The 27,094-nt window shown below is 54.5% G+C and overlaps 9 protein-coding genes across 9 annotated transcripts; 5 read left to right on the top strand and 4 right to left on the bottom strand.

Moving 5' to 3' along the window:
* Nucleotides 1-5: 5 nt before the first annotated feature.
* On the top strand, nucleotides 6-522 carry DICSQDRAFT_170084 (60S ribosomal protein L7A; the record flags this gene model as incomplete). Its single annotated transcript, XM_007365702.1, has 2 exons — nucleotides 6-334; nucleotides 390-522. Coding segments are annotated over 2 exons (462 nt in total), but the record flags the coding sequence as incomplete, so codon positions are not given.
* Nucleotides 523-785: 263 nt separating this feature from the next.
* Nucleotides 786-1,479, top strand: DICSQDRAFT_60213 (uncharacterized protein; the record flags this gene model as incomplete). The annotated part of the gene is made up of 3 exons (XM_007365703.1): nucleotides 786-1,024; nucleotides 1,089-1,132; nucleotides 1,199-1,479. 3 exons carry the CDS (start codon nucleotides 786-788, stop codon nucleotides 1,477-1,479), a joined length of 564 nt encoding a protein of 187 aa, XP_007365765.1.
* A 949-nt stretch (nucleotides 1,480-2,428) lies between these two features.
* DICSQDRAFT_59974 (uncharacterized protein) lies at nucleotides 2,429-3,629 on the bottom strand (the record flags this gene model as incomplete). Its single annotated transcript, XM_007365704.1, has 2 exons — nucleotides 2,429-2,649; nucleotides 2,723-3,629. The coding sequence occupies 2 exons, from the start codon at nucleotides 3,627-3,629 to the stop codon at nucleotides 2,429-2,431; spliced, it is 1,128 nt and encodes a 375-aa protein (XP_007365766.1).
* Nucleotides 3,630-6,566: 2,937 nt separating this feature from the next.
* On the bottom strand, nucleotides 6,567-9,415 carry DICSQDRAFT_86275 (drug:h+ antiporter). Its single transcript, XM_007365705.1, has 11 exons — nucleotides 9,058-9,415; nucleotides 8,839-8,966; nucleotides 8,717-8,788; nucleotides 8,637-8,654; nucleotides 8,518-8,584; nucleotides 8,446-8,452; nucleotides 7,947-8,382; nucleotides 7,541-7,889; nucleotides 7,262-7,473; nucleotides 7,049-7,198; nucleotides 6,567-6,983 (listed from the first exon to the last, which is right to left on the bottom strand). The coding sequence occupies exons 1-11, from the start codon at nucleotides 9,249-9,251 to the stop codon at nucleotides 6,790-6,792; spliced, it is 1,827 nt and encodes a 608-aa protein (XP_007365767.1). The 5' UTR covers nucleotides 9,252-9,415; the 3' UTR covers nucleotides 6,567-6,789.
* A 1,775-nt stretch (nucleotides 9,416-11,190) lies between these two features.
* On the top strand, nucleotides 11,191-13,243 carry DICSQDRAFT_136546 (uncharacterized protein). The gene has a single exon (XM_007365706.1). It carries the CDS (start codon nucleotides 11,720-11,722, stop codon nucleotides 12,923-12,925), a length of 1,206 nt encoding a protein of 401 aa, XP_007365768.1. The 5' UTR covers nucleotides 11,191-11,719; the 3' UTR covers nucleotides 12,926-13,243.
* A 5,166-nt stretch (nucleotides 13,244-18,409) lies between these two features.
* Nucleotides 18,410-20,598, bottom strand: DICSQDRAFT_86280 (uncharacterized protein). Its single transcript, XM_007365707.1, has 6 exons — nucleotides 20,388-20,598; nucleotides 20,126-20,335; nucleotides 19,877-20,046; nucleotides 18,989-19,607; nucleotides 18,822-18,929; nucleotides 18,410-18,759 (listed from the first exon to the last, which is right to left on the bottom strand). The coding sequence occupies exons 1-4, from the start codon at nucleotides 20,517-20,519 to the stop codon at nucleotides 19,157-19,159; spliced, it is 963 nt and encodes a 320-aa protein (XP_007365769.1). The 5' UTR covers nucleotides 20,520-20,598; the 3' UTR covers nucleotides 18,410-18,759; nucleotides 18,822-18,929; nucleotides 18,989-19,156.
* A 240-nt stretch (nucleotides 20,599-20,838) lies between these two features.
* Nucleotides 20,839-22,782, bottom strand: DICSQDRAFT_86283 (Der f Mal f 6 allergen). The gene is made up of 5 exons (XM_007365708.1): nucleotides 22,327-22,782; nucleotides 22,070-22,225; nucleotides 21,910-21,985; nucleotides 21,678-21,757; nucleotides 20,839-21,476 (listed from the first exon to the last, which is right to left on the bottom strand). Exons 1-5 carry the CDS (start codon nucleotides 22,399-22,401, stop codon nucleotides 21,309-21,311), a joined length of 555 nt encoding a protein of 184 aa, XP_007365770.1. The 5' UTR covers nucleotides 22,402-22,782; the 3' UTR covers nucleotides 20,839-21,308.
* A 125-nt stretch (nucleotides 22,783-22,907) lies between these two features.
* DICSQDRAFT_170091 (uncharacterized protein) lies at nucleotides 22,908-23,330 on the top strand (the record flags this gene model as incomplete). The annotated part of the gene is made up of 1 exon (XM_007365709.1): nucleotides 22,908-23,330. One exon carries the CDS (start codon nucleotides 22,908-22,910, stop codon nucleotides 23,328-23,330), a length of 423 nt encoding a protein of 140 aa, XP_007365771.1.
* Nucleotides 23,331-23,571: 241 nt separating this feature from the next.
* DICSQDRAFT_147109 (uncharacterized protein) lies at nucleotides 23,572-23,880 on the top strand (the record flags this gene model as incomplete). Its single annotated transcript, XM_007365710.1, has 1 exon — nucleotides 23,572-23,880. One exon carries the CDS (start codon nucleotides 23,572-23,574, stop codon nucleotides 23,878-23,880), a length of 309 nt encoding a protein of 102 aa, XP_007365772.1.
* Between the last annotated feature and the right edge of the window lie 3,214 nt (nucleotides 23,881-27,094).

Below are 27,094 nucleotides of genomic sequence, written 5' to 3' on the forward strand. Positions count from 1 at the left end.
GATAGGCGTCCCGCAGCTGCGCTGACGAATTGCTGATCCAGCCGGAGAAGAAGCCTTTGTTCGTGAAGTACGGTCTCAATCACGCCGTCGCCCTCATTGAGGCCAAGAAGGCGTCGCTTGTCGTCATCGCCCACGACGTCGACCCCATTGAGCTGGTTGTCTTCCTTCCCGCCCTCTGCCGCAAGATGGGTGTCCCCTACGTCATCGTCAAGGGCAAGGCCCGCCTCGGCACGGTCGTCCACAAGAAGACCGCTGCTGTCCTCGTCCTCCAGGACGTCAAGAGCGAGGACCAGCGCGAGCTCGCCACCCTCGTCAGTGCCGCCAAGGCTAACTTGTACGCGCTATCTCTCGCTTTCGTGTACGCGTTGTACTGAGTTGTTGCCGTGTAGCACTGACAAGTACGATGAGCAACGCCGCCAGTGGGGTGGAGGCATCCGTGGTGCGAAGTCGACACAGATGCTCCGCAAGCGGGCCAAGGCTGCGGGCCAGACACTCTCCGTCGCGAACGCGCAGAAGCTCTAAATGCTTCGCGTTCTCCCTGTGGTCGACCTGGGCTTGTATTGACCCTCCCAAAACGGCTGATAGTCGACTCCTTCATGTATCGCGCATGTACTGCATATGCTTATGACCCAATGTATGCATCATGGTGTCTGGATGACATGGTGTCTGCGTGATGTACTTGGCGTGAGCGTCTTGTGTATCGTATTGTCTGGACTAGCTGTGCACTGTATACTATCATTTCTCATCTCTTCCACCACCGTGTTGAAGTGGATAACAGAGAGCCGATGCAGCAGCAACCGTTCTATCCGTCGAGTCTCCCCAGCTTCCCTTCTCTGAACTTCGACGTCTCAGGAGGCTTGGGTTTGCCTGCGTCGTTTTCGTCACAGGTGTCTCTGGGTGCGCAAGGCGGTGGGCTGCAAGGCGCAGACCTCAATTCGCCGGAGGTGTTCAAACAGAACATCCAGCTCGCCCAGGCGCATGTTGCTCGCGTCCAGGGACTCGCACGTAGTGCACTAGCCGGCATGTGAGTGTCCGATGTTGTCCTACCCTGAATCCTACGAGGTCAACGCGCGAATGGGCTGCTGCAGCGAGCATGCCTATCATCATGGGACGAGTCCCGTACAGACGGCAGGTATGTCGACTATCTACGACGTGCGGGTTCGAGCCATAAAGTCGCTAAAGAATGGGATGTGTACAGCCGACATCGGCACGCTGAAGCAGGCGCTGCTTGCACTCGTCGAGCACCTTCGTCAGTCGGGAGTTGGGGCTCTCCCACTGGACGCGCCGCCGATCCCAGACTCGCGCTCGGACGACGAGCTCGCGAGCTCGGCGACCAAGGCGGTGCAGGTCCTGTACGAGAGGCAGAAGAGGATACAGGATGGCGCAAGCGTCGTGGTGGGCCTCTTGAGTATAGGGGCGGGTGTGGGCGAGCAGCAGAGTTCTCAGGGGTCTATCGCGCGGAGACAAGGACACATTTGAAGTATACAAGGACGGCGAGCGGGCTGCAGATGGTATGATTGCATGTGTTCGATGGTACCCCGTTGCAAGACATCATGAAGGCCACCTATCTGTGTTTGTGCGCATGACTGGTTTGGCGGCCTGGCTGAACCTTTAGATGGATGTTAGCGTTGCGAATTATATCACTGTTATCCGTCGGACGGCCGAGGGCTTGCAATACGTAGACCAGACGCTAGTGCTCGTCCTCATTAGACATTCATGCCATAGCTAATCGTCGCAAGTACAATTCGGATGACCAGGTCTGATCCGCAAACAGAACGTACTAGTACATATTCACATTGAGACTAATCGGATGCATCACTTTCTGTAGCTTCATTGCCCTTCGAAACATCATCGCCCTTCGAAACGTCAGGGGGGGTAAGGTACAGATTGAATGCGTCCAAGAGGATCTTGTGGGTGAGGGGCTCGGGTTTGGGTGGCTCATTCGCCTTCCGACTCTTCAGAAAAGCGGCACGCAAGGAGGTAGGTGCTGGCATCGGCTGCGGCAGGCGCGGTATCAGTATCTCGTCGCGGATCAGCAGAACAAGTTGGGCGAAAAGCGGATCCTTCGATGGGTCCCCGAGGTACTCCTCGATGCAATCGGTAGCGCCCCTATGCCGCAGCCCATCTCTAGCCTTCAGGATAGTAGACGGTGATATTCCAGGAAAGAGCGCTCGGAACTCATTCTGCAAATCCTCTTTGAGGGCTTTTGTGCCATCCTTTGCTATGTCGAGGGCGGATTTGTAGACGACGAAGAGGAAAACCCAGGCGAAGGATTCTACATCGTGCTCTGGAAGATGAAGAACGGACTCCGCCACTGATTCGCCCTTCGATGTTGCCTGTGCAATGGTCTCTAGCAGAGAGGACGCCATGACGCTGAAGGTTCCCTGTATGCTGCAAGGATCAGATGTGTTCCACATTAATACGTGAATCATGAATCACTGACAGTCACAATATCGTTCCGCTTTGGCGTATCGTCGGACCAAGGGCCTTCCGCTAGCTCAAAATCGGTAAGGAAACCTTCCGTGAGCTCTACGTCCTTTTCGAGCTCTTGGATTTGGTTTTCATGCCGAGATACGTTCATCCTTATCATGATGTTGCCTGGACTGATATCTCGATGAAGAACTCCCAGTTCGCAGAGCTTTTCATGCGCTATTGTGACGGCACACAATACGAGTTATTTTCCACGACAGTATGTTATGAGGAAGCGGTTGCTTAGACACACCTTCCAATGCCATCTTCATAGCGCGTACGAGCTGTGGATGGCCATTAAATCTCCAAAGGGGCTTTCCGACGTCATGAAATACGACGCGGTGCAAATGCAGATCCGGGTACACAAGTTGCGGCGGCTGCTCTGGACAAGGTTGCGTTCCCTTTGGCCGAAGGGAGCTCACGTTGATGGGTACGGTCGGATCGTCCGGGTAGAAGACATCTCCACCTTCCACGGTATGGCAGTTCACCATCCCCGGAATACTTTCACCTCCAGCCTTTTCGATAAGGCTTTGGATGCTCGCGTATATGTCCCTCTCGGGCTTGCGATTAGTCGTGGACCACGCGACTTTCAGGATGGAAGGAGGCTTGTGGGACTTTGTCACCCTCCACACTGACGTCCCACGCCCGAAGAGTGTGTGAGAGGTCCACAGAGGCGGCCCGAGTGTATTCCAAGTGCTCGGCCCCTCGGGAGTGGTCATCGAAACAGTGAGACGTGGATACTTCTGGCCACCGAAATCGGTACGTTTACCGCTGTTCGTGACATTGGGATCCATGCCAAGTTCATGGTCGGAAGCATCCCACATGAGTCGCAGAATGATCCGTATGAATTGAGACAGACCATCCGGTTCATCCCCAGTGCCACGGTCTCGGAAGGAACTATGAGGAGAGAGGATTACTCCGTAGCGGTCGACGTAAACGAGGCAGAACTTGTAGCCACAGAGAATGATACCATACACATGGAGCATGAAGGGACGGCAGTCCAGGATGCTGCGGCAGTAGTCCACGGCTTGGACTAGCGAGTCCTTGGGGGAGCCCGTGTGAGAATCATCGGGATGAGGAGCATCATCGACGCTCCCTTTGACTTCAACAAAGGAAGTGCAGTCACGCCAATTCAACGGCGGGGAACCCTTCTCTGCCATTGAGGCAACGGGCTTGGAGGTATCCTCGTTTCGGGTCATGAATGCAAAGTCTGGTTTATATCTAAAGGCCATTGGTTCGATGGCGTCATACGCAACAAGAGGGGTATTCCCAGTGCAAATGAAGTTGCGATACGGATCCAGGGGCGGCTGACGGGAACTTGCCTTGAGGGCTTCGTTGATACTGAGAACAATGTTTATCTGTAGATTATGTAAGGAACGGAAGGACATTTTGTGGAGTAGTTATGAGACTCACCAAGGGTTGATACAACCCGGTTTCGGGCGTCCGAGACCCGTCTTTGTTTGTCGCACTTGCATTTGCCGGTGTTGGAACGCCGGATCGAGCAGTGGCGAGGGCTTCACCACGGATCGTTATGAGATCCTCTCTGCACTCCTGCTCGACCATTTCCTTGATAGTGTCAATGGAATACGATGTGGACTCCTCTCCAAAAAACTGCTCAAGGAGTGCAGCATTCCTATAAAGGACACGGTCGCATAGGCTGCTTCTGAGTGCAGTGCGGAATTGACTGGTTGAACCATGCGACCTAGAAAAGCTCGCAGCAGACCCTGCATGGATGTACATGGGTACAGTGAGATTAACGTCGTGAGTCGCGAGATTCATAGTGGGAAGAGGTGCTAACTGTTGGATGATTCTGGGTACATGGATCCCGGAGTGCTCTTTATACTGGAAGCTGAGTACACGAGAGAACCTTCAGCATGGTGGAGATTGGAATGTCGGACGAGCAGATTCTCACCGACAGACCAATTTTGTGAGTTGAACAGGTCTTAACAATCAGGAACGCAATGCAATCGGATGAAGAGATGTACTATTGATGTGTTATCCTCATAGTTTCAGCTGAGATGGAAGATAGGAATGGTCTAATTCGAACGGGGAGATGGCGCTCACCAGCTTCAGACTGATCCGTCCTGCTTGTCACCTTGTAGGGGTAGTCGCTACGTATGGAAAGGATGTTGGCGATCTCGAGAATCCAGATGGTTCCAGCTTGTTGAGTTACTTTGTGAGTCTGAGATTCTCGGGCGCGGGGCTCCTGAAATGATGCTAGATCCGGGATGAGACGCGGTTTAGAAATACTATCAGCGCTTCCGTAACCTGTTAGTACAGGCAGCGGTGTCGTAATCGGCGCGGCTCTCGTCCTGATAGCGCTGAAGATAATATCTACAGACGCCCTGGTCGCTGCCTAACACGTAGGCAATCTCTCCGTCGCCAACATTCCAGAGAGTTTACAACTCCACGCAACTGGCTACGTAGCCATGTATGCACGCAGTTGCGCGTTCGCTTTTGCAGTTACAACACGAGTGTGCAGTCGTGTGATCGCCTAATCGGGTAAGCGACGCTAAGTACTTATCCTATCCTAAGCTCTCAATGGCCCCTACAACAAAGTCCTTTCCTTGCGCAATTCAGATCGACTATGATCCAAATGTTCTCTACTATTCATCCAGTTACTGATGCGTGCAAAACGAGTCTACTCAAAGGCTTTGCAGCATGTATAGACTTGAGCCTTGCCCTTCGCCGAACTCCTGCCGGACTCAGGGCGCTCCAGTTACAACTTACAATAGACGCACAATCAGACGACTGCGTGGCTGGATACACACTGTAATACACAGAGCTTGGCGAGCTGCGCTATCAATCAACTGCGTGAATACGTGGTTACGCAGCCTGCTACGTAGCCAGCTGCGTGAAATCGTAAACGTTCTCCAACATTCCGAGCCATGCCTCCATTCTCTGCCTTGAAGGGCTACCGTCGGATCTAACTTTTACATGACATTCCTCGAAATAGACTCTGGACGCCCAGGTGAAGGGTTGAAACGCCTCGAAGTTCACCGTCTGTCCGGCGAGGTTGTGGGTGCGGCGATCTCGTTTTACCACTAGGCAAACATTCCCAGCGCTCAAGCAGAAGAATCGCATGTCTCATGCCAGTGGCTCGGAGAGCTGAGGGTCAATTATGGATCATCGAGGTGAATGGGAGAAGGGGCGTATAACCCCCTCTTGAAGAATGGGGTAGTGCTTGTTTGCTGTACAGAGAGCATCCCTACTTCTTGCGTGGCGCGAAGCCGGCTATGTAACAATAGGGTCCAAAATCAGCATCCTTACTGTGTCATGAAACGCAAGATCTTTAGACACGGTCTAGCATGGTACAGCCCCTTGTAGGTCCCAAACATTAGTTGCTGTTCTCGCCGGGCGGTATAACGCGTTGCCTGTGAGTCGTGGATGACTTATGCGAGCGAGAAAATCGATGGATGAATTTGGCCACCATTGATGTCAATCTTGAACATCAACTCTTGAGCAAACAGGCGTTCTGAACTGTCACTGGATTCGATGCAACCTCAAGAGGTGTGCAAACAAACACACCTGATACATGGCAACATGATATTGTTCGCATAAGCACACAAGCCTTCGGAGAATCTCAATACGTATGGAGAGCACTGACATCTTAGATGATGGCAGTACGCGTATATTATAATAGTCACACCATGAAACCTCCTCGCCCATACCAACGATGATTATGACGATTTATACCCAAATTATCGTGGGCCCATGAAGAAGTGAGCAGTGGAATGTTCACCCAAGGAGCCGAAACGGCCGAGGAAGTAGTTTCGTGAAGCTTCTATTGTTGACGGTTCCACGATGTGCTGGGGGAATCACCGCTCTACAGGAATGGAGAGTGAGGAGTGGATGATGATGCAACACTATCAGATTTCGAACATCAGGGTAGGGCCTCGTAATCCCGGTCTGCATATCAAGAGATTGAAGATTGCTTTATAACATACCTCGGCAAGACACAGCCTGCATTATGTAGACGACGTGTTGATTAGGATCGGTATCACAGCAGTGCCTCGCGTCCAAGCTGTAAACAAGGCTTTCGTGAAATACCCATCGTAGCGGTGGCGCGTCCTATACTGCAACTCTCTGCATTTGTAGGGCTGACTCGTCAAGATATTCTTTAATTGAGATACTGCAACTCCAATGCAATGCCCGAGATGAGCACAGCACAACATTCCAGCGGTCGCTTTGAGAACGGTCTCAGCTCATGCTAAGCAATCAACTCGATCATAACTATAGTTTTAGTGATCATACTCTAGTCGTGACAAGGCACTGCTTCAGCACAATATGTTACCATACCTAAACAAGATTACTTTTCTCTTAGGCCTCAACCTGCATCTGGGACTGGGACGAAGGAAAGGGGCGCGCCGCGCGCTCGCCCTTGAGGTCCGCGGCATCGACGGCGTTCTGCTTGTCGCCGAGGTACCAGTTCGGCATGAAGAACGACAGCGCGAGAGGCACGACGGCGAGCACCGTAGCAGCGATGAGCATCAGCTTCATCACGTCGCTGTAGGCTAATACAAACAAATGCGTCAGAAGAAGTATGGGATGACGGGTCGCCAGCGCAGGCAAGACGTACCGTCAATGACACCCTCGCGGGTGGGGTCGTTATAGGGGAGAGCCAGGACGTCCGTGATGGAGCCGAAGAGCTCGTCGATCGTAGTCTGGTTCGCATTCGGGAGGTGCTCCGCGAGCTTGTGGGGCATGTTGGTCGTCCAAATCGCACCAGCTGCGCATTGCGACGCGCGATCATTATAAGACGTTATAAATGGCACTGACCAATGGTACGTACCTACGGCGCTGCCGACAGCACCGCCAATCTCAGTCCAGAGGAGAACCATCGCGGTCGTGATAGCCATGTCGACGTGTGGGACAGCGGCCTGGGCTGCGACCTGGGAGCACACGGAGGCAAAGCCCCCACCGAAGCCCTGAATGATCTGGGTCATGACCACCTCGGCATCAGAAGCCTTCGCGCCGCGCGAGTGGATCATCAGGCCGACACCGCTGAAGAACGTGTAGTACTTTAGCAACTGCAGGGTAGGGAGAGGAGACCACGAGCGGAGAGACTTACAAGAGACGGATAGCGAGACCGATGATAAGGACTAACTTGTAGCGGTGTACGAAGCGTAGCAAGACCCCGGCGAGGATGCCGAAGACGGTGAGCGCGACGGACTGCGTCTGGTTGAAGTAAGTGACGTTGACGAGCGACCAGTTCTTGGTGATGAGGATGAACGAGTAGAGGTATGTCTGCGTGAGGTAGAAGGAGAAGAAGTCGAAGAAGCCGATCCACGCCGCAATGATGACCGTCCGGTTAAGCAGGAAGCGGCGCGCGATGACGGGGCGCTTCGCGTAGTAGAACTCCCAGCCGCCGATGAACGGGATGAGCACACAGCCGATGGTGATCATGGCGATCATTGAGGCTGTGTACAAGCAATATGAGTGTTGAAGTTCGTCGAAGGTGAGGAGACGGGACTCACGATTATGCCACTGGCTCTTCGCTTCGGGCGCGAGCGTGAGCGGGAGAAGGATGAGCGCAACGCTCGCACCGATGAGAGCCAAGCCGACGACATCGAGCTGCTGCGCGAAGGCCCACATGCGGTTGAGAAGCGGGTTTGCGACAGGAGCTTCCACGTCGGGCTTTACACGAGGAACGTTTACGAGCCCAAGCCGCTTCGCCTTCTGTTCAGCCCAGAAGAGGGTGACGATGAGCGGCGCGAGGGAGGCCGGAACGAGGATGGCGAACATGCCGTAGCCCCAGCGCCAGCCGGCATGCTCGAGGACCTGGGTCGCAACGTTGGAGCCGATGAAGGCATTGATGATGAAGGGAGCGGATGTGAGACCGGAGACGAGACCCCGCCATTTGAGGGTTGTGATGTCGGCGATGATTACAGAGGTCAGGAGTTGCAGTCCGCTGTCATGGGAGCAGAATTCAGTTCTGACGGTGAGTAGACACTACGACGGAGGCGAGACTAACGTGTATCCGCTGTGGAAGCAACGCGTATTACCGAGTCAGGTGCACGTATAGACGATATGCATGTCAGGACGTACACAGCGTAGAGGATGATGCCCGCCGCGAGAGCACCGACGCCGTTGGCGGATGCAATGACGATGTAACCTGTATAACATTAGCGATGAGTCGCAACGCGTGATCGGCCGAATGCGCATACCGAGGACGTAGAAGCAGACTGGAATAGGACGCTGTGAGGTGAGCTATGTGACATCAGTAGGTGGCATCTGGACCACTTACGGACAATCAGGTACGCCGTTGCACGGGAAGTGACATCGGCGAACTTGGCGATAACGGGTTTCCCGCAGGCGACTATAGGGCGATGTCAGACGTGAAGAAAAAGGAAGCTATCACAAACTAACTGATGACAGACTGTGCGACCTGAATAGTGGAAATGAGACTATGCTTATCGAATGCAGAGGTTGCGAAAGCGAGGTAGTTGTAGGTCGTCTGGCCATCAAGCGAGTAGATGTAGGACGCCAAAGCGATTCTGGGAACAACAGTCGGCACAAAAGTGCAAGGGAGCGTTAAGTGTGATATCCACAGAGAAGCAGATTGGGCTGAGATTGCGACGGACGTACCCAATGAAGAGGAACCACTTGGAATGGGGGCCATACACTTTCTCGGCGGCCTCGACGGCCTTGACACCGATGTGAGCGTCTTCCTCGGCCTCAAGTTCCCGCTCAATATCCTCATCGAGTTTCGGGATCGAATCCTCGGGGAGGCTGTCGTGCAGGGAGCCGGGGGGGAGGGCTTTTTCGTTCTCGTTAGACATGGGGTGCAAGCGTTGGATCTCGAGTTTTACCGAGGGGCGTCAAGGGAAAGCCGAGAGGCTGCTACGAGGGGAGGAAGGACGGCGAGTTGAGAGGCGCACTCCTAGAGAAAGGCTCGTATGTGCGCATTGATGGAGAATTATATAGGGTGGGGGAAGAGAGGGGACATATGGTATGCCGACGTCCAAGGAGTGGGCCTTCGGAAGGGAATGGTTGATCTGGCTGGCACGCGACAGGGAACAAATCTTATCAGATACTAGGCTCCGCTTATCAGATAAACTCTCACACGCTGCTCATCTGCATCTGTCAGCCTGCCCTCTTGGCGAAGACGTTCCCGTCAGGCTCTCCGGATTTCCGCCCGCAATGAAGAGCACATCATTGCGCTCAGACGATCGAACAAAGTCGTCGGCGGTGGGGGGGGGGGCACTGTGGATTCTAAGATAAGCGCCTCGAACTCTGGAACCCCGGTGGGAGCGGAGACGAAGGCCATTGACGTGAAGCTTGCTCGACAGCCTTAGCCTCGACTGACCATTGCCGCGCCAGGCACAACCCGATGGTTTTCATAGCTGGCTTCATCATCTCTCCCGGTTCGCTTTGCACTCCATTTGTCCTCCTGAGTCCACAAACTGACTCGCAACCGTCGAATCGAGGCTTGAGTTTCTAGGGCAGGTATACTTTTAAGCGTCAAGCGACTCAATTTGCAGGTACAAAGTAATACAATCCGGTGAGAATGCTAGTACGTGCTACATACATAGTAATTGATCTACCTTACGTGAAGCGGCTCAAGGCACCAAAAACCTGGGGAAGGCACCGCATGACTGGCCGACGTTCCTTTCGAACCCGTACGTTCCCGACCAGTGCTGCGCGCGGGGATGTGTGCATCGTTCCACTTCGGGTTTATCACAGACCGTGGCGAGCGACGGCCGATCAGCTCGACGCCCTGCGATCTGGTGCTACAATCCACGAGAGTCAGTCCCTCGCGCAGTACCAGGAGCCGACCAACGACCATGTTTCTCTGCCGCTGACGAATCAACCATACCTGAGGTGCACGACGCGGTAGACGGGACCACTGTGAAGCAACTGCAGAAGAAGTAGACCGAAAGATTCGTACCACCTACCAAGGAGATGCAATCTGCCTTCGCCGCCCTAGTAAGGCGCGGGAGCGTAGGAAGGAACAACTGGCCACTTACTTCAATCCTTCTTGAACGAGCATAAGCGCGGTTCGGCTCAATCGTCAACTGACGGTTGCGAGAAAGACGGGAATGAACAATCCGCGCTGCGATATAACCATGATTGATACAGCGAACAGCGCACGACGGCCGGCTCCGAGTCATGCAGGACAACATACCATATGCTGGGCCACATGGTATGTCGAGGCGAGGTGTAGTGCTAGCGTGTGCCAGTCTGGATGTGGACCCACCTGTACTATATAGCGCGGCACCAGTGCCCGTCATCGCGCTTCGGCCAGTGCCCCTCACAACCCGATTCCGAGCGGAAGTGTCATCATCTACTGTCTCATAAATCTCGCAACAATGACGACGGTTCCAGATGGGGGGTGAAGCAGCTAGAAGATGATTAGAACCACGACCAGAGCATCGCCTCGCATCATGGTATTGATGGCATTGAGGGAACGTGTCAACGACAAGGCAGACATAGAGTATGAGCACCGAGAGAAGGCTAGAGAGTACAAGGTTGTCGTGACTCGTAAACACCGAGCAGGCAAAGACGATGACGGTGTGCAAACAAGCCAGACAATAGCCGCGGCTGCATAGGCGCTAGAGTGTGGGATGTTGTGAAGTGGGTAAGTTGTTCAGATTAATGATCAGTAGTTGACTTGACTATCCCGGCTTCTATGCCATATCAGCCGGCCTCTATAGACATTATTGACAGATAATCTCTATTGTACCGGCGGGCGCCATGGACGACCGTCATCCACAGCTTCTTTCCACCACGTCCTCCATGACTGTAACCGCTAGCTCGTCAGGTGAGGCCGATAGACAACTAAGAACGCGTTGCGAAGAGGTTTGGAGCCGCGGTGAGGCACTGCAGAGGAGGTCTTGTTTTGATGGGAGGCGTTCAATCCGGATAAGGGACTTGTTGTAACCTGGGCTATTGTCACCTTGATGGACCCGTCTCCCGAAGGCTCCCATGCCCACCGCACATACAACAATTGCCCTCCCGAGCACAATTCACCTGTGAGTTCTTCTCCCATGTTGCCATCCCATCCTTGTCTGTCGTTTTTGTCTTTCCTTCTATAATTCCTTCGATCTTATTCTCTTCGCTTCGTCGACATTGATCCCCCAGTCCTCGCGTACTGTGTACGTTGCAGCAAGCCCTCGGCTTTCACTTTGACCGCTGTTTCTTCCTGTCCTCCTCGAATTTAGACACATAATCGTCTCCACTTTGATTCCTAGTCTATCTGCACTCGCTTTCTGTCTATCTTCTATCCTTCGCCACAACTTCTCAAAAGATGAACACGGCCACGACCGCTTACTGCCAGTTCAACCATCCACCTCCCACCTACAACACCCTCGACAGCCGCCAGAAAACTCGCCTCATCCGTACTACGCGAAAGCTTGGGGCCGTCCTCGGTACGACCCCTCACCTGGCTGAGAGCGACTCGCCCGTCTTCGTCTCACCCGACAGAGAGAGGCCACTGCCGTTCTCTTCCAAACGCGACCGCAAGCGCCGCCAAGGCTCAATATTTGAGTTCCTCCCTCCCTCAGGACCCTTCGCATACGACTATGCATCTTCCTCCGCCAGCTCGTCCATGAGCGAGCTCGCGCTCCCCCGGTCAAGCATCGACTCAAACGACTCCGAGCTGTCTACCCAGTCGCTGCCTGCACCCAAATCCTTCGCGCGTCACGTCCGCGAGAGGTCGAAGAGCAAGGGCAAATGTATGCCTCTTCCCACTCCTCTCGTTCTCAGGTTGAACGCGGTCGCGCTCCCCCTTTCCGACCCACGTCTCGCCACACCCGATACCGTCGCTACGCTGAAGAGCATCAGCACAGCAACCCGGTCCGCGATCCCTGTTACTCCTACGACGCCCGTAACACCATCGACGCCCACCGCGACTGAGACGCGGAGGAGGCGTCTCGCGAAGTTGAAACGCACGCTGGGGGAAAACGTCCCTGCAGAGCTGGTCATGCCCTTCAGGACCCCGCGCGCTCAGCGCCCATCACCCGTCGCCATCACATCCGCCGCGCAGACCCTCTTGTCCCCTCGACTCGGGAGTGCGCCTTACAAACCAGCGAATGCGGACTCGCAGAAGCAACGGAGCCCGCGCGCGAAGCCACTGTCCCCCTCGCAGAAGACCGATCCGCTCGTGCACTCTTGCGCGAGGTCTACCTCATCGAAGGACAGCCCGCGGAGACGGAGTGCTTCTGTGGACTTCAAGCATGGGGTCATGTCTCCCGCGCTCGCAGCCCCGTCAGCTCCCCAGCCTCCCTCGAAATCATACCATCATTCGCGTGCACCCTCGCACGCTGCGAATATGTTCACGTCTGAGACGTATCCTCCCGTTGCGTATTCGGTCACAACCGTCCCTCGCGATCCAGTACCGAGTCCAGATTCGGGACGTGTGTGGGTGACTGGTGCGGAGTCGTGGACGGGCGAGTGGAACAGGAAGGATATCCGGGAAGTACAGCGTCAGTTGCGAAACCTCAGGCTTCGATGAGGCAACGGGCTCCCTTGCTAGTTGCAGTGCTTCCTCGTGATGTTCTCAGACGTTTGCCATCCGCTCGACCATACGACAACGTACGGTGGACAACTACGGCAGACGTCTGGGTTTCGACACACGGTCGAGCAGGATATGGCTTGGTCTGACATCGACGATGCGTGTGGAACGCTGACTCTCCCGTATGCGTCTGTATAATCTCCACTACATCTCATGAATGGGACTGGGTGTGACATGGACTTCGAGGCTATTGGAACTATTATTATTAGGCGTGTCGTTGCAACGATAGGAATATGATGTGTATATTACCTGTAATGCACTAATAAGGCTAGATCTCCTAGGTCTGTCGCTTCTTTCGCGCGTCTCTTCTGACGCTTCCAGACCTGGGCTATATTTGCGTCTCTATCATAGGCAACACCTCTGCAACAATAGCAGCGCTATGATTATGCTCTGGTCCATATGTTATTCTGCGCAAGTCGCCGAACCAGAGTCCGTGTTCGAATGAGTCGTGAAGAGCCAATGATTCTCAAAACGATAAACAGGATCAACGTGACTGACAAGAGTCGTGCTCCTCTAGTGTGCAAGAATCATCTTGAATATCGCGACGTCAGGCATATGGAGCCGGTCAAAATTTTCTGCTTACACCTCAGTGGTAGGCATCGCCCAGATATGGTCCTGAGGGGTCAACGTCAACCCTGCCAGGTTTGCGTCAAAGCGCTTGGTCATATCATCTGGCGGCCTGCAATGTGCTCATACGTTTGTCAGACACAAGCGTCGGCTGACACTGACATGGATGCGCTTCGCGTACCAGCAGCACACTCGCTGTCGGCGAAGGGTGCCATCACACTGAGGGGATGACGTTTTGTGGCGGGTAACAGACTTGTCATCCGGGCCTTGATGACGAGGTGGTTGCTTGTCATCCACGCAGCCGCAGCCTTGAACTTAAGGTGTGAGGAACATGTACTACATAGTGCTAGAGAGTCCTCGCACCCAATCGTCGGCCCCTTTGGACTCAGGAACCGGGAACGATGATCAACGTGAGCACAGGCTAGGTTGAACGAGACACGGAGGGGCATGATGTGGAGAGGACGCGGAACCGACTGCGCTCGCCGCTCACGAAGAGAGCGGTCCGCTGAGCTAAAAATAGGCAAAATGCCGCAGATAGCGTCGTAGTAAAGGTTTGATCGGAGCATCTACGTATTGAATACGAGATGCTCGGAATAGCTGACTTCGCTGAGATCCGTATCAACATGCCAGTGGGGGAGGGACCCCAGTCAGCCGGGAGACAGAAATTATGGCGATCTATATCTTGAGTGTCTATCATAGTCACTTGTCGTCCGAGAGCAAGCCTCCATAGGCTTAGCAGCAGATGCTAGGACACACCCGAATTAGTGCAAAATCGAAGCTAGCGCACCTCATCCAAGCTGAATATGGCGCAGGTGTTGTTGTACGCATCCAGCCTGAGTACTACATAGTCGATGATGTCGGAAAGGAAGCTGTGAAACAACGCTGTGGATATACTTGTCACCGAGATGCGGGACTGCATGTCCGAGGGGTATCCCAGCCCTGAGGGCCCGAAGCATAAGATCTGCCAGTGTCCTAGTCACGGTACTAGTGGACATTCCAGGAAGGTTCACAGTGTGAACCAACTTGCTCGTTCAGTATATTTTGTAAATAAGGCGAGATGCCCGCGTATAGTGCCTGAGAGACGGACTCACTTATACAGCAAATCCATGACCTGGCAGGGCAGGCAGCCTATAATTACGAGACTAAGATCGAAGAATGAATAAGTAGACTGGGGAAGACAAGAGAACACGAGCAAGCTATTTCACGAGTCGTCTGATAGTGTTTGTGCCAGTCATGTTGTCATGCATGGCACGGTGCTGCGGAGACAAGTGCCGAAATGGTGTCCAATACCAGGTACATCATATCGGCGTTATCCCTTTCGCCCGACTCAAAGCAAGACTGTCACCATCTTGGGCGATATTCTCATGTCATTCCCAGAGCTAGGGCTCCACGAACATGCGAGGCGCGGATTTCGGCACACCGTACTGTTCGGACTGCAAGATTGGTGCTCAAGACTACACGCGCACCCGAAAGACAAGCGAAATCCTCCCAGGACCGCCCCAGAAACGTGGTCCATACCCGCCGGAGAAGACTGAGGATATGAACACTGACAGAGATTGACAGTGCTGATATGTGAACCGAGTGTGAATGAGGCTTCAAATTGTAGGGACCGTTACATATGGAGGGTCTGAGCAGGCCGATCTGTACAGCTTGCGCACGGGAGGGATTTAATGACCTGTCAATTAGCCCTCAAAGCTATGCACCGCTGTACGTCGGTATGTACGCTTCTTGCCACATCACAATACGCGCTATGTGCCGCGAAAGTCTGGCTACGGAGACAAGTCAGTGACTCGACGGTTTAGAACCTCTGGTGCCTCGTGTGTCATAGCTCTGGCGCTTAGCACAGGGACTTCTTCAGATTGCTCTTCATCAAGTCCTCCAATAAATGGCGCCTATAGCGGATCTTGGCCCGACACCATCAACCTGCGAAGATCCAACTACCAATCACTCAAGTTTATGGTAACAGGTTGCTGCGTGAAAGAGAAAGGAGGTATGGTTCGGCACTGCCTGATTGAAGTATGACAAGCTTACCAGTCGACGCTCGCCAGTACATCATCCGCTCAGTACGAGAGAACGGTGGCCCAGCTTCCAACTCAGCAAAATCATGAGCGTCGTTGTCAATCCCAGTGACGTTTATTCATGCTGACGAGAGCAGAGCGGTGCGGTAGAGAGCAGCCAATGTCCTCCTCGTCAGATATGGACAGACGTTGCCGTTGAACACGTTATTCGGCGGCAATGAACAACGTGCAACCATCTCGTTGGCGGGGGGAGAGACGGCGATCAGAGACAGGGCGAGACGAGCCTATGACAAGGCGACCAGCACATCGTTGAGCAAGGAAATTTTCGACAGCATGATCTTGAACTCTCACCTCCGTTCAGCCACCGGCTGATGACGAATAGACTAACGCCAGGGCCGAGCTGTGTGAAGTCAGAAGATGCGAAAAAATTTCCATTTCTCTCGCGAAGCATCTATCGAAGAGAGGCGTGCACGATGTAGACTCCGCTATTCACACGGATGTTATACTCTGGAAGCTCTCCTCCGTTCCCTATGCTAGTCACAAGATCAGCCACCGCCCGGCATCGTTAGAGTAAGGGCGCCAACGAATGCGAACGTCTTCAACGCTGGGAATACAAGAGCGAGGGTGCGAAGTGCTCACAAATTAACAATCCATCACAGGTTCGCATTGTGTATCAGCGTTTTCATGACCGCTACCATCACTACGATGTCCGAAGCTGGACACTAGTGACGTATACGTCTCGCCACTATGTACCGCAGAATGGGGCCGTTGGCCGATGTATGAGGAGAAAGGTTATGGTTCATTGAATGTAACTCGCTCGAAGCTATGGAGACACTTTACCTCGCGATTGACTGCGGATCAATCCATATGAATCAACTGTTCGACATGCGTGGGTGTCCATGTCTTGTAGCCGAAGTCAGAGGAGTGTGTACACTCACGAAAAAAGCAATCAGAAGTGTCCAGGGCGGTTCGGGAGTCGTTCACTTGTCAGCCCGTCCCGCATAGTTGGGCGCCCCTGCATAAGCATGAGATGCCTGAGGTAATAGATTTGGGGTACATACTGCGTCTAGAAGGTACATCGTTGAAGATACTAACAGGTTGTCGCCTGCCGTGAGTTCGCACCTGAAAATCTAACTCCTCGGTCCGCTGACGCCGCAGGAGCATGAATGGGTATCTCCTATCTCCGTCGAGCTGTCGCCCTACCAGTCACTGTCTAGAGAAGTAGGGTGCCAGATGCTCTCGTTCCCACACCCGCCCGGGGAATGCCACGCAAGAAGCACGGTGAACGATAGAAAAATCAGGTCGGCGTGATGGAACTTGAATGGTAGCTGCGAGCGATACTTCGGCCCCGCTCAAGCACCTGTCCTTCTTGATAGAGATTCACAGACCGCTTCCTTGATCGCAGACCCGACCGAAGGCCTCCGCCAAAGACAAGATCATATACAATATCTTGTTGTTGACAGACCGGCGTCTTGCCTTGGCCTCGTCACAGGATGATTCTAACGAAGGATCAATTTTGTTCGGGAAAATATTTCGCTTGTGGAAAGGCAACGCCCACCTAGATTGCTGCGAACCTTGAGGCGCGGAAACAACCATTCGAACGTGCGGTAATGCTTCCCCTTGAGACGAATGCGTCAAGCTGACGCTAGGGCCGTAGCTAACGCCAGGCATAAAGTACGCTGTCTGCGCAAGAAAGAATGAGCAGCGGATGCCAAAGACATGGCAGGAATCTCGTGGAGGCAAGGGAGGAAGGGCCCGAACATTGCAATAGAACCCCAGCGTATATGCAGTTAGATGCAACATACAGCTTCCCTGAACAGCATATGAACACTTACAACATTGCTCGGTAGCCATCTTCTGTCGGCGTCGATATGTACAAATGCACTCGAACACTGTCTACGTGGCGGTCGTGATAGTGCGCGAAGTCAGTCAGGGCCGTCGTCGCAAGCAACGGTGAGCTCAGCTAGAGCAGGGGTACCCCAGAGTCGAACTCGCAGCGAAGCCGTCAGGAAGACTAGGATGTGTCGTCTAGAGGGTCTTGTGTCAATAAGCGAGATCGGTAAAAATTATCGCGAAGCGATTCGTAGCCAGGAAGTGTGGGCGAACACGTTCGCACACTATCTTGAGCATGTCAAAATCATTGTCAGTTCACTACGTGCAGTAGGAGTAAATTCGGAGCTAACCTGACTACCCAGATGCAAACAGGCTCTTCGAACCTGGTGCTTACCTCAATTTAACACCGGCTTGTCGCGTTCTGGTCTGTGAAGTCCCATCGATGAAGCAGTCGAGCGGCTTCTGGTGCGTTACGGCTTGAAAGTTGCTTAAGTGGCGGCGATCAGCTACAGGTTGACGTCTCATGAGTCGCAGGCTATTTCCGAAGCCTCTCATATCTCAATGACATCGGTAACGATGCCCACGTGCTGGATATCTAAGCAGGCACCACGCCATCGTCATTCGGCGGCCAGGTCGTGGGACGAGCGAACGGGGATCAGGATAAAGTTCAAAGATGAGGCTTCGTGCGAGGCCCGACGTTCCCGAGGCGAGAGGGGATCGGAAAAACCGGAGAACCATAAGAGATTCCTCGGGGTTCTGCTGCCGCTGTGAGGGAACGAGTGACGCAACTGACGTTCGAGGCCCCGCGGAGCAGGTAGCCGAGCGTGTTCTTATTCTGCGAAGCGATGGTAACACTCGAAAGCAGTCCTGAGACACGTGGCGCAGGGCAGTGAAGAAAGATCAAAAACAGGAACTGCACAACACCAGCCCAGCAAAGGGTCCACAATGAAGAAACTCACAGGGTTCGAGTGTGACCGTGTACCGTCGGTGTCGTATACATACACATGTTCATTCCCACAACGCATGGAACCGGTAGATCTACGCTGGTTTGTGCTGGATGAGTTTCCCTTCTCTTCTCCCGTCCCCCTGGTGTACCATCTTCGAACTGTATACGCTCAGGGCACTGAGCAAGAGGCTCGGCACTGACCGAACAATGCGGACAATGCGGACAATGCACGTCCGGAGACAGCACACTCGCGAGGTGGAGGTGGTTGTGGACAGTAACTCATGGCTCTGGAAGCGGTAGCCACGTCGCGGTATACCGGAGCGCTTGTGCGTTTGTGGCTAGGATTCACTCCACAGGCGGGCACGATGGAAGCCGGTTAAGCGACTTCAGAGCTTCAAGAGTTGCCCATGCTGAGAAAAAAGTCAGCGTGCGACGAATCATGCAAGGACAGATCAGAGCGCGAGACGCTCACCACACGCCAAATCGAGATTTAGTGAATCCTTTGCTTAGTCTCAGCAGCGGAACGAAACGTTGTCGTGCTACCCTGCGTTAAGTGTCATACACCAGTTGCCGCATGCGCCTGGTCTCGGGATCAGATGACCTAACAGAGTGCTTGGAATAGTGCACGGTGAAACATACACGGCAATTACGGTGCGACACCGGAGCAAAATGCAACGATCTGACCCGAGACCCTTCTATACGGTCATAGTTGTTGTCGGAGTGATCTGGACAAATCACGAGAGGAACGGACTGAGACCTACACAAGGGTCAAACCTGAGACCGCGGTTCACGGGCACTCACCGACGCCTAATGTCTTCTATCCCTCTCGCGACCCCTATCGTCCCGGTAGCCCCTCCGCGCCTTCTGCACCTCCTCGACCTCCGTCCGGTTGAACACATCCCCGTATCCAAGGCCCACAGATCCAAATCCGTATCCACCACGCACAGTGCTCGGCGTCTCGCTCCCCTCCAGCTCTCTCTTTTTCCGCTTGATCAGCTCCAGCGCGCGCAGGCGCTCCGCGGACTCGCGGCACGTCCTCTCTGCGCCCGCGCTCGTGCTACCTCCTCTAGGACCGTCACCCCCAGATCGAGGTTCGGAAGGACCTACCCGCGGATCTCGTGAGTGTTCGGGCGCGTGGTAGCGGGAGTGCGTGGCGCGAGCAGGGAAAGTTGAGCTTGAAGGGCCGTCTCGGGAAGCCAGCCGGGTGTTGATGGCTGTCAAGGGATCGTGTACGGATTTGCGCACGAGGTCCCGGAGTCTGGGTACGTGTGCGTGTGCGCGGGCCGACAGGCAGAGTGGACAACGAAGGTGGTTTGGACGTGCGATCCCGCAGTTGTGGGGCGCCCCCGAAATGGAGTGAGGGGCGACGAACCGGGGTGGTAGTGAGGTCATCGGCAGAGAAGAAGCATGGACAGCAGAAAGTTCAGTACAATTAGCACTCGGCTACACGGCAAGTCAGACAGGGATCCTGGGCAGAACACCCTGGGGTGGCAGCCAGATGGCCAAAAACATCGAAGACGTACTCACCGTTTATCGTCATCCGGATCTCCGCCATCGTCACGATTGCGGTCAGAGTACCACGGCTTGAGATCCTTCGCACTCGGCGCAAGCGCGACGCCGCGGTCCGTCTCTTTCTCACTCTCCTTGACGGGTGCGGGACGCCTTGTTGAGCGGATGGGGATAGTCATGAGGTTTTGCTGATGCGAGGTCATGAGGAAATCAGCCGTCGTCATATCAGAACCAAAGTACGGCACAATGGAAGTGGGGATGACCCACCTGCTCCAAGTCTTCGAATAAATTGATATGCCCGGACTTGGACGTGAGGGTCGATGGGCCGGCTGCAGTCGCTGTGGCTTCATCTACTCCGACCTGCTCCCTCGCGCGAGCAATCTGGAGGTCAATATCGTCCGTCTTCCGATCCCGGCGAGCTTTCGAACCCTGTAGACCCGCACGCTGGCGGAGGAGGTCCATACGCGCCTCCGAGTCCTATGAATCCGCCTCAGTCATACAAACAAGGTCTACAGTGGAGAGAACGCACGGCAAGCATCATCCGCCCCTCCTCAATTGCCTCCTTCTGCTTCGCCTCCTCCTCATCCTTTCGAACCCGCTCGATATTGTCCCGGCGGTAAGGATGGTATGATTTGTGGTGAGCGATGTTCAGTTTCCCCATCGTTTGCGTGGCAGATCGAGTCTTCGGGAGAGTGAAACACGTGGCCCGCCAATGTTCGATAAGTCTGAGCAAATGGACCAGAAAATGAATGAGATCGGAGGAGGGCAGATAGTGGCCGTTACGACCGAGAGCGCGGTTCCTCCACTTTCCACAAGCGCCTGTGATGGACAATAGGCGTCTATCTTGAGAGGAGACAGCTGGGAGACGGAGTAGCCTTGCGGGGAAAAGCGTCGTCGGACTCGGACGTCGCAATTAACTGACCCCGATCTCACGACGATCTTCGAAACTAGACATCAATGTCAGATGCGCACGCGCCAAGCCATATTATTTGCCTGCCGTCCGGGCAATGCGGTACAACTACATGACGATACATAAAGCCAACTTTTGGAGTGTGCGGGGTTCCAACGCGCGTTTCTACAAAGACGTTCTCGTGGCGTGTGGGGAGTACGTGAGGTATCAGCTGGAGCACAAATATGAGGCCGAGGCTAGGGAAAACGACGAAGTCGGTTCTGAATGCGATACGTATGGGACGAGGGGCACTCAGGGCGGGGATACGATGCGAATATGTTACAATGAATGTGGTTAACCAAGACAGAATAGCGGCAACAATAACGCCCGCGCGGTTGGGCAGTGGGAGCGGGCACGACACATGTCGTGTCGGCCAAGGGCTGTGTAGCATCAGAAGGGCCAGTAGCACCGGTAGCAGTATCCAAATGAGTATGGTGCAAGGCCTAGACCAGGGTCCGCGGGTGCCGCTAAGCTTGGGCTGTGGAGGGGCCCAAAGTGAATTCATAGTGTGCCACAGCGGGCAATGAGGACGTCCACAGAGGGCTTGTAGAGGATGTGATCTGACGCGTAAGATTCGATCTTCTTTACGACGTCCATCCCGCGTATGACCTCACCGAACACGACATTGCGCATGTCGCACCATGGTGCGGGAACGGTCGTAATGAAGAACTAGACGGGAATGGATCAGCATGGGTGATATAAGGGAGCCGTGTTCCGGCATGTCATGGCATGATTCAGATGGCGAGCATCACGAATGCAGTCAAGCTGGTCTGGTCACGAGTACGGGATGATCAAGATAGAGACGGAACATACAGGACCAGGATTAGGTCCGCTTGGCGTGGGTGGGTGCGGAAACTGAATAGAACGTACCTGCGAGGAATTGGTATGCGGGCCGCGATTGGCCATGGAGAGAAGACCAGGACGGTCGTGGCGTACGCGGAAGTTCTCGTCTGACGAGCAGAGTTTGTTGCCGCATGGATGAGGAGTGAGAGAGAAGGCGAGAAGAGATGGAGACGGGGATAGGAAGGGAATGTGTGAGGGAGGGAACGGAAGAGAGGTGATGAGCCAGTGAAAGGAGATCTACGCAACCTGATTAACGTACCTGCGAACGTGGGTCCGTAAATGGAGCGGCCAGTGGTGCCATTGCCTTCTACGATGTCACCGCCCTGGATCATAAACTGGATTGGAAGGGGGAGGGAACGTGAGTGAGATGGGACGGGAGAAGAAGAGATGGAAGGGAGGCGCGGGAGTGCAGTGCGGACCTGAGGGACGACTCTGTGGAAGTATGATTGAGAGTAGCCATAGCCATTCTCGCCTGTTGCGAGCTCGCGGAAGTTGCGGGCGGTGATGGGACAGACAGAGTCGAATAGGCGGAAGACGATGCGACCTGCGTGGACGCCGTCGATCTCGATATCGAACTGGGCGTGATGGGCGGTAAGAACGGACACGAGGGAAGTGGGGGACGAGAAGATGATGGATAGAGATTAGGGGGGGGAGAGCGAGAGAAGGAGAAACTAACAAAGACGTCCGGGCCTGAGGCGGAGCGGGACCTTGAGTTGCGAGCGGGCGAACGGGGGGCGTCGGGGGTAGACATGAGCTGGAGTGTGTGGATGTGGGGATGAGTACTGCGGGGGGATAGGATGGTGGGGGATGGATGGGGGCAGGGCGGCGGGGAGGGGAGGGAATGTCGGAGAGGACCATGGCTGGGACGGGGACTAAGTATTTAGGCGGTGAGGAGGAGGACGTCCAGCACAAGCACGACACCGACTCTCGGCTTCCTCCGCAGATCACACAAGATCTCCCCGTCCCCCTCGGCATTCTCCCATCTCTGATCCAGAGACCCCGGCCATCGCATCCCGACCCTGCAGGAGTACGACGAGTATTACTTACTCCGAGTAAGTAGGGTTGGCCGGTAACTGCTGGCCATCCTCGTCCCCGCCATGCTCAAGTCCGTCTTCCGTCGCGTCTCTTCTAGTGCTCCTCGCCGTGTGCGCCCAGCCACATCTGCTTCCCTAGCGTGATCTCGGCTGCGGCAGAATACCGTTGTCTTGTTATGCTCTCGCTGCCACTGGTCTCCGTTTGCGCCAGGTTCCGTTTGCGATGCAACTTATCGCGATCAGCCACGTTGGTTCCCCACTAGCCACTCCTGCCCTGCCACACGCCTGTCGGCCCACTTTCCCCAGCCCTCTTAGCCTATCCTACCGTTCTCTCGGTACTCCGCCCAAGCTCACCTTCCCTTTCCTCGCCATCTTTCCCCCAGCCGTCCTGTTCACCGCCCATCTCCAAGCCGCCTCTCACCCTCGCTCGCAGCACGACCCTCCCAAACAACTTGCCTCCCTTATCCTCGCCGTCCGTCTATCCTACTTTCCCTTGCCGAACACTCCCCGAACGGCCCGACACCCTCGTCGACACGAGGTCCCCGGGCCCTTCCTTGCCCTCTTCAGCTCCAATTCCCCCACCGCTCTGCACCCGCGCTTCCTCTCCCGTTTCTTCTCCAATTCTTACCGCGCTCGCGTGCCTTAGCGGTGACGGATGACATTCACCCCGCACCGTACGTACACAGGCCACATGCAAGAACGTCCGCAACTCGATCATCCCTCGGCAACCGCCGCCGCCCTCGTGGCCTCGCCCGTGGTTCGCGCCAGCGTTTGGGACACCGAGCGCCATCGTCCTCCGGCGAATTCTCGATACTTACGCTTAGGCAGCTCGTCCGGCAAATATACATCCCAATACTAGCTCTGTCAGCCTTCGAATTCTATTCGCCATGCCCGTTAGCTTGTGGCCGCACGGGCGATGCCACCGGATCTTGCCAGTCAACCATCCTGCGCGTCCGCGGAAACTCGCTGCTCCCTTGGCACAGCCTTGGAAGAGCCACCTGCCAGCTGTTCCGCCTCGCCCCTCCTATCTAGCATCTGCTATCTATGTTCGCGTCCTCTCCGTCCTCTCCTCCTTCCCCCGCCGGCTGCCTATTCTTGGTATCGTCTGCACCATCCTCACTTCGCGATTGGCTAGTATGCCGCACTCGTTCCTGTCGATCGCCTCCGTGCCCGCCATCGTCTGTGCCGAATCTTGATCCCTCCTTTTGTTGCCCGACATGCCCAGGTGACCCCGACTCGAGGCCTCAGCGTGTCACCGGTTCGGACTCTTGTCACATTTTCTCTACCCGAGTTGGTCACATTCGACCGCCATGCACGAACCCACCGCATCATACCTCTCCGCCTGAGAGCAATCAAAAGCACCTCAGTTGAACGTGCTTGCTGCCACCCCAACCCCCAACGCAGCCAGTGATGGTCTAGATCGACGCGCGCCCCGCTGCCGGCGTAGCGGCCACCGCATGCACCCTTGTTCACGGTAATTCTGTCGACGATAGTCCCTCTTTCTGTCACACGCCCTGACGCGTGGTTTTCCATCCCGCTCGGACCCTTCCACATCGATGTCCACACGGCAAGCACACACGTGTAGATTGTATCCTTGTTAGACGGCGTAAGAGAACTCACCCGCATTCGAACCTAACTCGTGACAGGACGCCAGCTTTGTGGCACACGACCAATTCCACAAGTTCGGCTGCTGTGCCTTCTCACTAGCCCGCTCGCGTGTGATGCTGCGTATGCTAGATGTTCAGCCACCACTTACCGCGTTCGCAGCTTTATGGGCGCGTCGGCCTGCGGTCTAGGGCCTGCGGGATTCCCCGGTGCTAGCTTACCTCCAACACGTCTCGACCTCGCAATTGGGCCTGGATTTTACCGGCATACGCCGAAAATGCACTGTTTTCCATGAATGAGTGTTATTTGTCTGCTTTTGGGAGGTCGGGACCGCTCGTTGACGAAAGGTGCGACTTGTCAACGCGCACTGATGCCGTACTTTTGCATTGAATATTTTGTTCGCACTAATGGCGTGTGCATTCAGAATCCAATCTGTCGTGCACTATCTTGCTGCGGAGTATCTGGCGATGGATCATTGCCCGACGTCAAGTCCAGAGGTGCGTCTACCAATCCTATGGATTTAAGCGTAATCCCGGTCTGATCTCAGGTGGAAGCAACGAGACACAAGATGCCGTTCGAGCGCTATGCGTGCGCGTCACGACTCACGGGCGTCCGCGTCAGGCTCGCGTTCTCTTAATTGTGGCGCCGTCCCTCTTGACAGGACGCGGACTCACTCGTTTGGTTTGCTGTAGCGCGTATGTGTACTAGATTCAGTTCAATGCACGCTTATCTCGCTCGCCGTTGTCCAGAGCCGCCCGCGAAGCCACGGCGGAAACGTCCGTCTCGCCTAGATTTCCGCCTACCTCGGTCGCGCCGCGCGTCGACGTTGCTGCTTAGTGCGGGGGCTCCGAGTAGGATGGGTAGTGCCCAATCGAGCTCTCCGTTTGTGCGAGACGCGCGATGCGGTTCAAGCAACGCGTCTACTCGTAGTTGTGCACTGCAATCAACCCTGTTCGGTTCCTCTACTTTCGCATAGCACTTGTAACGACGTCAGTGAGTGCTCACTTCCAAAGGCAGTTACTTGAGGAGCTAAACATAGTTGTAGCCGCAGCAGCTCGCCGGCATGTCGCCATGACCTTCTTTGCTTCTCTTCGGGTTCTTGCACGAAGGCCTGCGTGTGTGGACACTAGACGGCTTTTCTCGGACTGATACAGAACCACAACGTGATCATACGTGCACAACGCCGCTACTAGCTTGTTTCTCCTTAGGACTCAGGAGGTCCGTCTATTGTAGCTCGAGGACGTTTCCGCTATTCTTCCTAAGCTACTGGTGTCTTGCGTGGGCAGGGATACCACTCGTAAACTGAGAGCAGCATTAGCTTTGTGCCGTCATTCTGGATCCTCTCTCATTCACAAAGTTCGTCGGCTTTCCACACAGTGCGGCTACTGTCCAATTATGCAGTCTGGATCCTGTCTTGGCAATGGCGGGAGTTTGTGGACTCCGTTCCTGAGTCAGCCTAAGCTATCAATGCCCCTCGGACTATAGCGTCCACTCAATGACTCTTCGCCGCGCTACACGCAAGCGAGCACTAGGTGTCCCATGTGAGGCCCGGCGACAGGGCCGGGTTCCCTGCCTTCCTCCTTGTGCCCGACATCAGACTTTTGACCATGCTGATGTGACTCTAGCCGCGGTCACTCCTGTGGGGCTTCTCAGGACTTCCTTCGGTTGCTAATCATGCTGTTCCGCCCCGGTGCTGTGCATGCTCCATCTTATGTTCTATTGACTGCGATCCGCCGGATGGGGCTCTCTATACCCTAATTGTGTGGGACCTTCACAGTTTGATTGCTTTGTAGCCCTTAACCTTTGCTCGCTGACCCACTGATTTCTTCGAATTTAGCACATAGGAGGGATCACTCCAGAACAGTGTGAGTACCGCAAATGTGTCTGTAAGGTTGAGATGCAGATGTCTAGAGCGCTTCAAGCAGTGTTTTCCGCAACATTTCAAACACAGCACAATCCTTTCTTTGCTGAATCTTGTGATTCTTCTCAAGCAGTGGGTGCCCCTCCTTCTGGTACACATGCTCAATCCTTAAATGAGGCTGTTAGGCACTCCGCACAGACAAATGCCTCGCAAGCTATATGGGGAATTGCATGTAAGTATATATATGCCCTAAAGTGCATCAGGTAGCCCTATCAGAGGATTATTTGAGATGGTGCCTTGTTTTAGCTAGTTTAAGCATCTAACCATTGGTTATTGTCAAATACTTGAAATTTCAAAGCCTGAGAATATGGAACAAGGTGTCTAGCTCAATGACGGCTAAAGCAATCGTCTCCAAACCAAGGAGAGGTCGTGGGCTAGGTCGTGGGGCACCTGGGACACTAGCTTGTTCCAGGTGAAACGGCCTGGTTGTGGTGCTATAGACCTTGTTCCACCGAAAACCTGGCACCAAGGGGCTTGGTGCCAGTTTTCTGGGGATAGTGTTGTGTACCCTCATTGTTACGTGACCAAACTCAATTATGCCACAACATCAATGCTTCCACTCTAAGCTCAATCCTCTCAATCAGGGTACACAGAGGTGCTGCATACCCTGATGTTATGTGACAGGACTTGTGTTCCGGAAACGCAACCTGACTGCGTACCCGGAGACATCTTCAAAAAAGCACGCCCTAAGCCCCCCCTAACCCTGATCCCCCACCACTTTGACCCTCTTAAATGCGATAAGATTAAGTCCGATCGGTGATTAGTAAGTAAGTAATCATGATGACATAGTCCGATCGGACTTAGTCATTATCGGAACAAAGCTCCGGCCGCGTTCGGCATCGTAAGCATAATTGACCTTATCTCCTGCGCCGTTGGATAGACAG

This window comes from Dichomitus squalens (assembly GCF_000275845.1).
Source record: "Dichomitus squalens LYAD-421 SS1 unplaced genomic scaffold DICSQscaffold_13, whole genome shotgun sequence".
Lineage (NCBI taxonomy): Eukaryota > Fungi > Basidiomycota > Agaricomycetes > Polyporales > Polyporaceae > Dichomitus > Dichomitus squalens.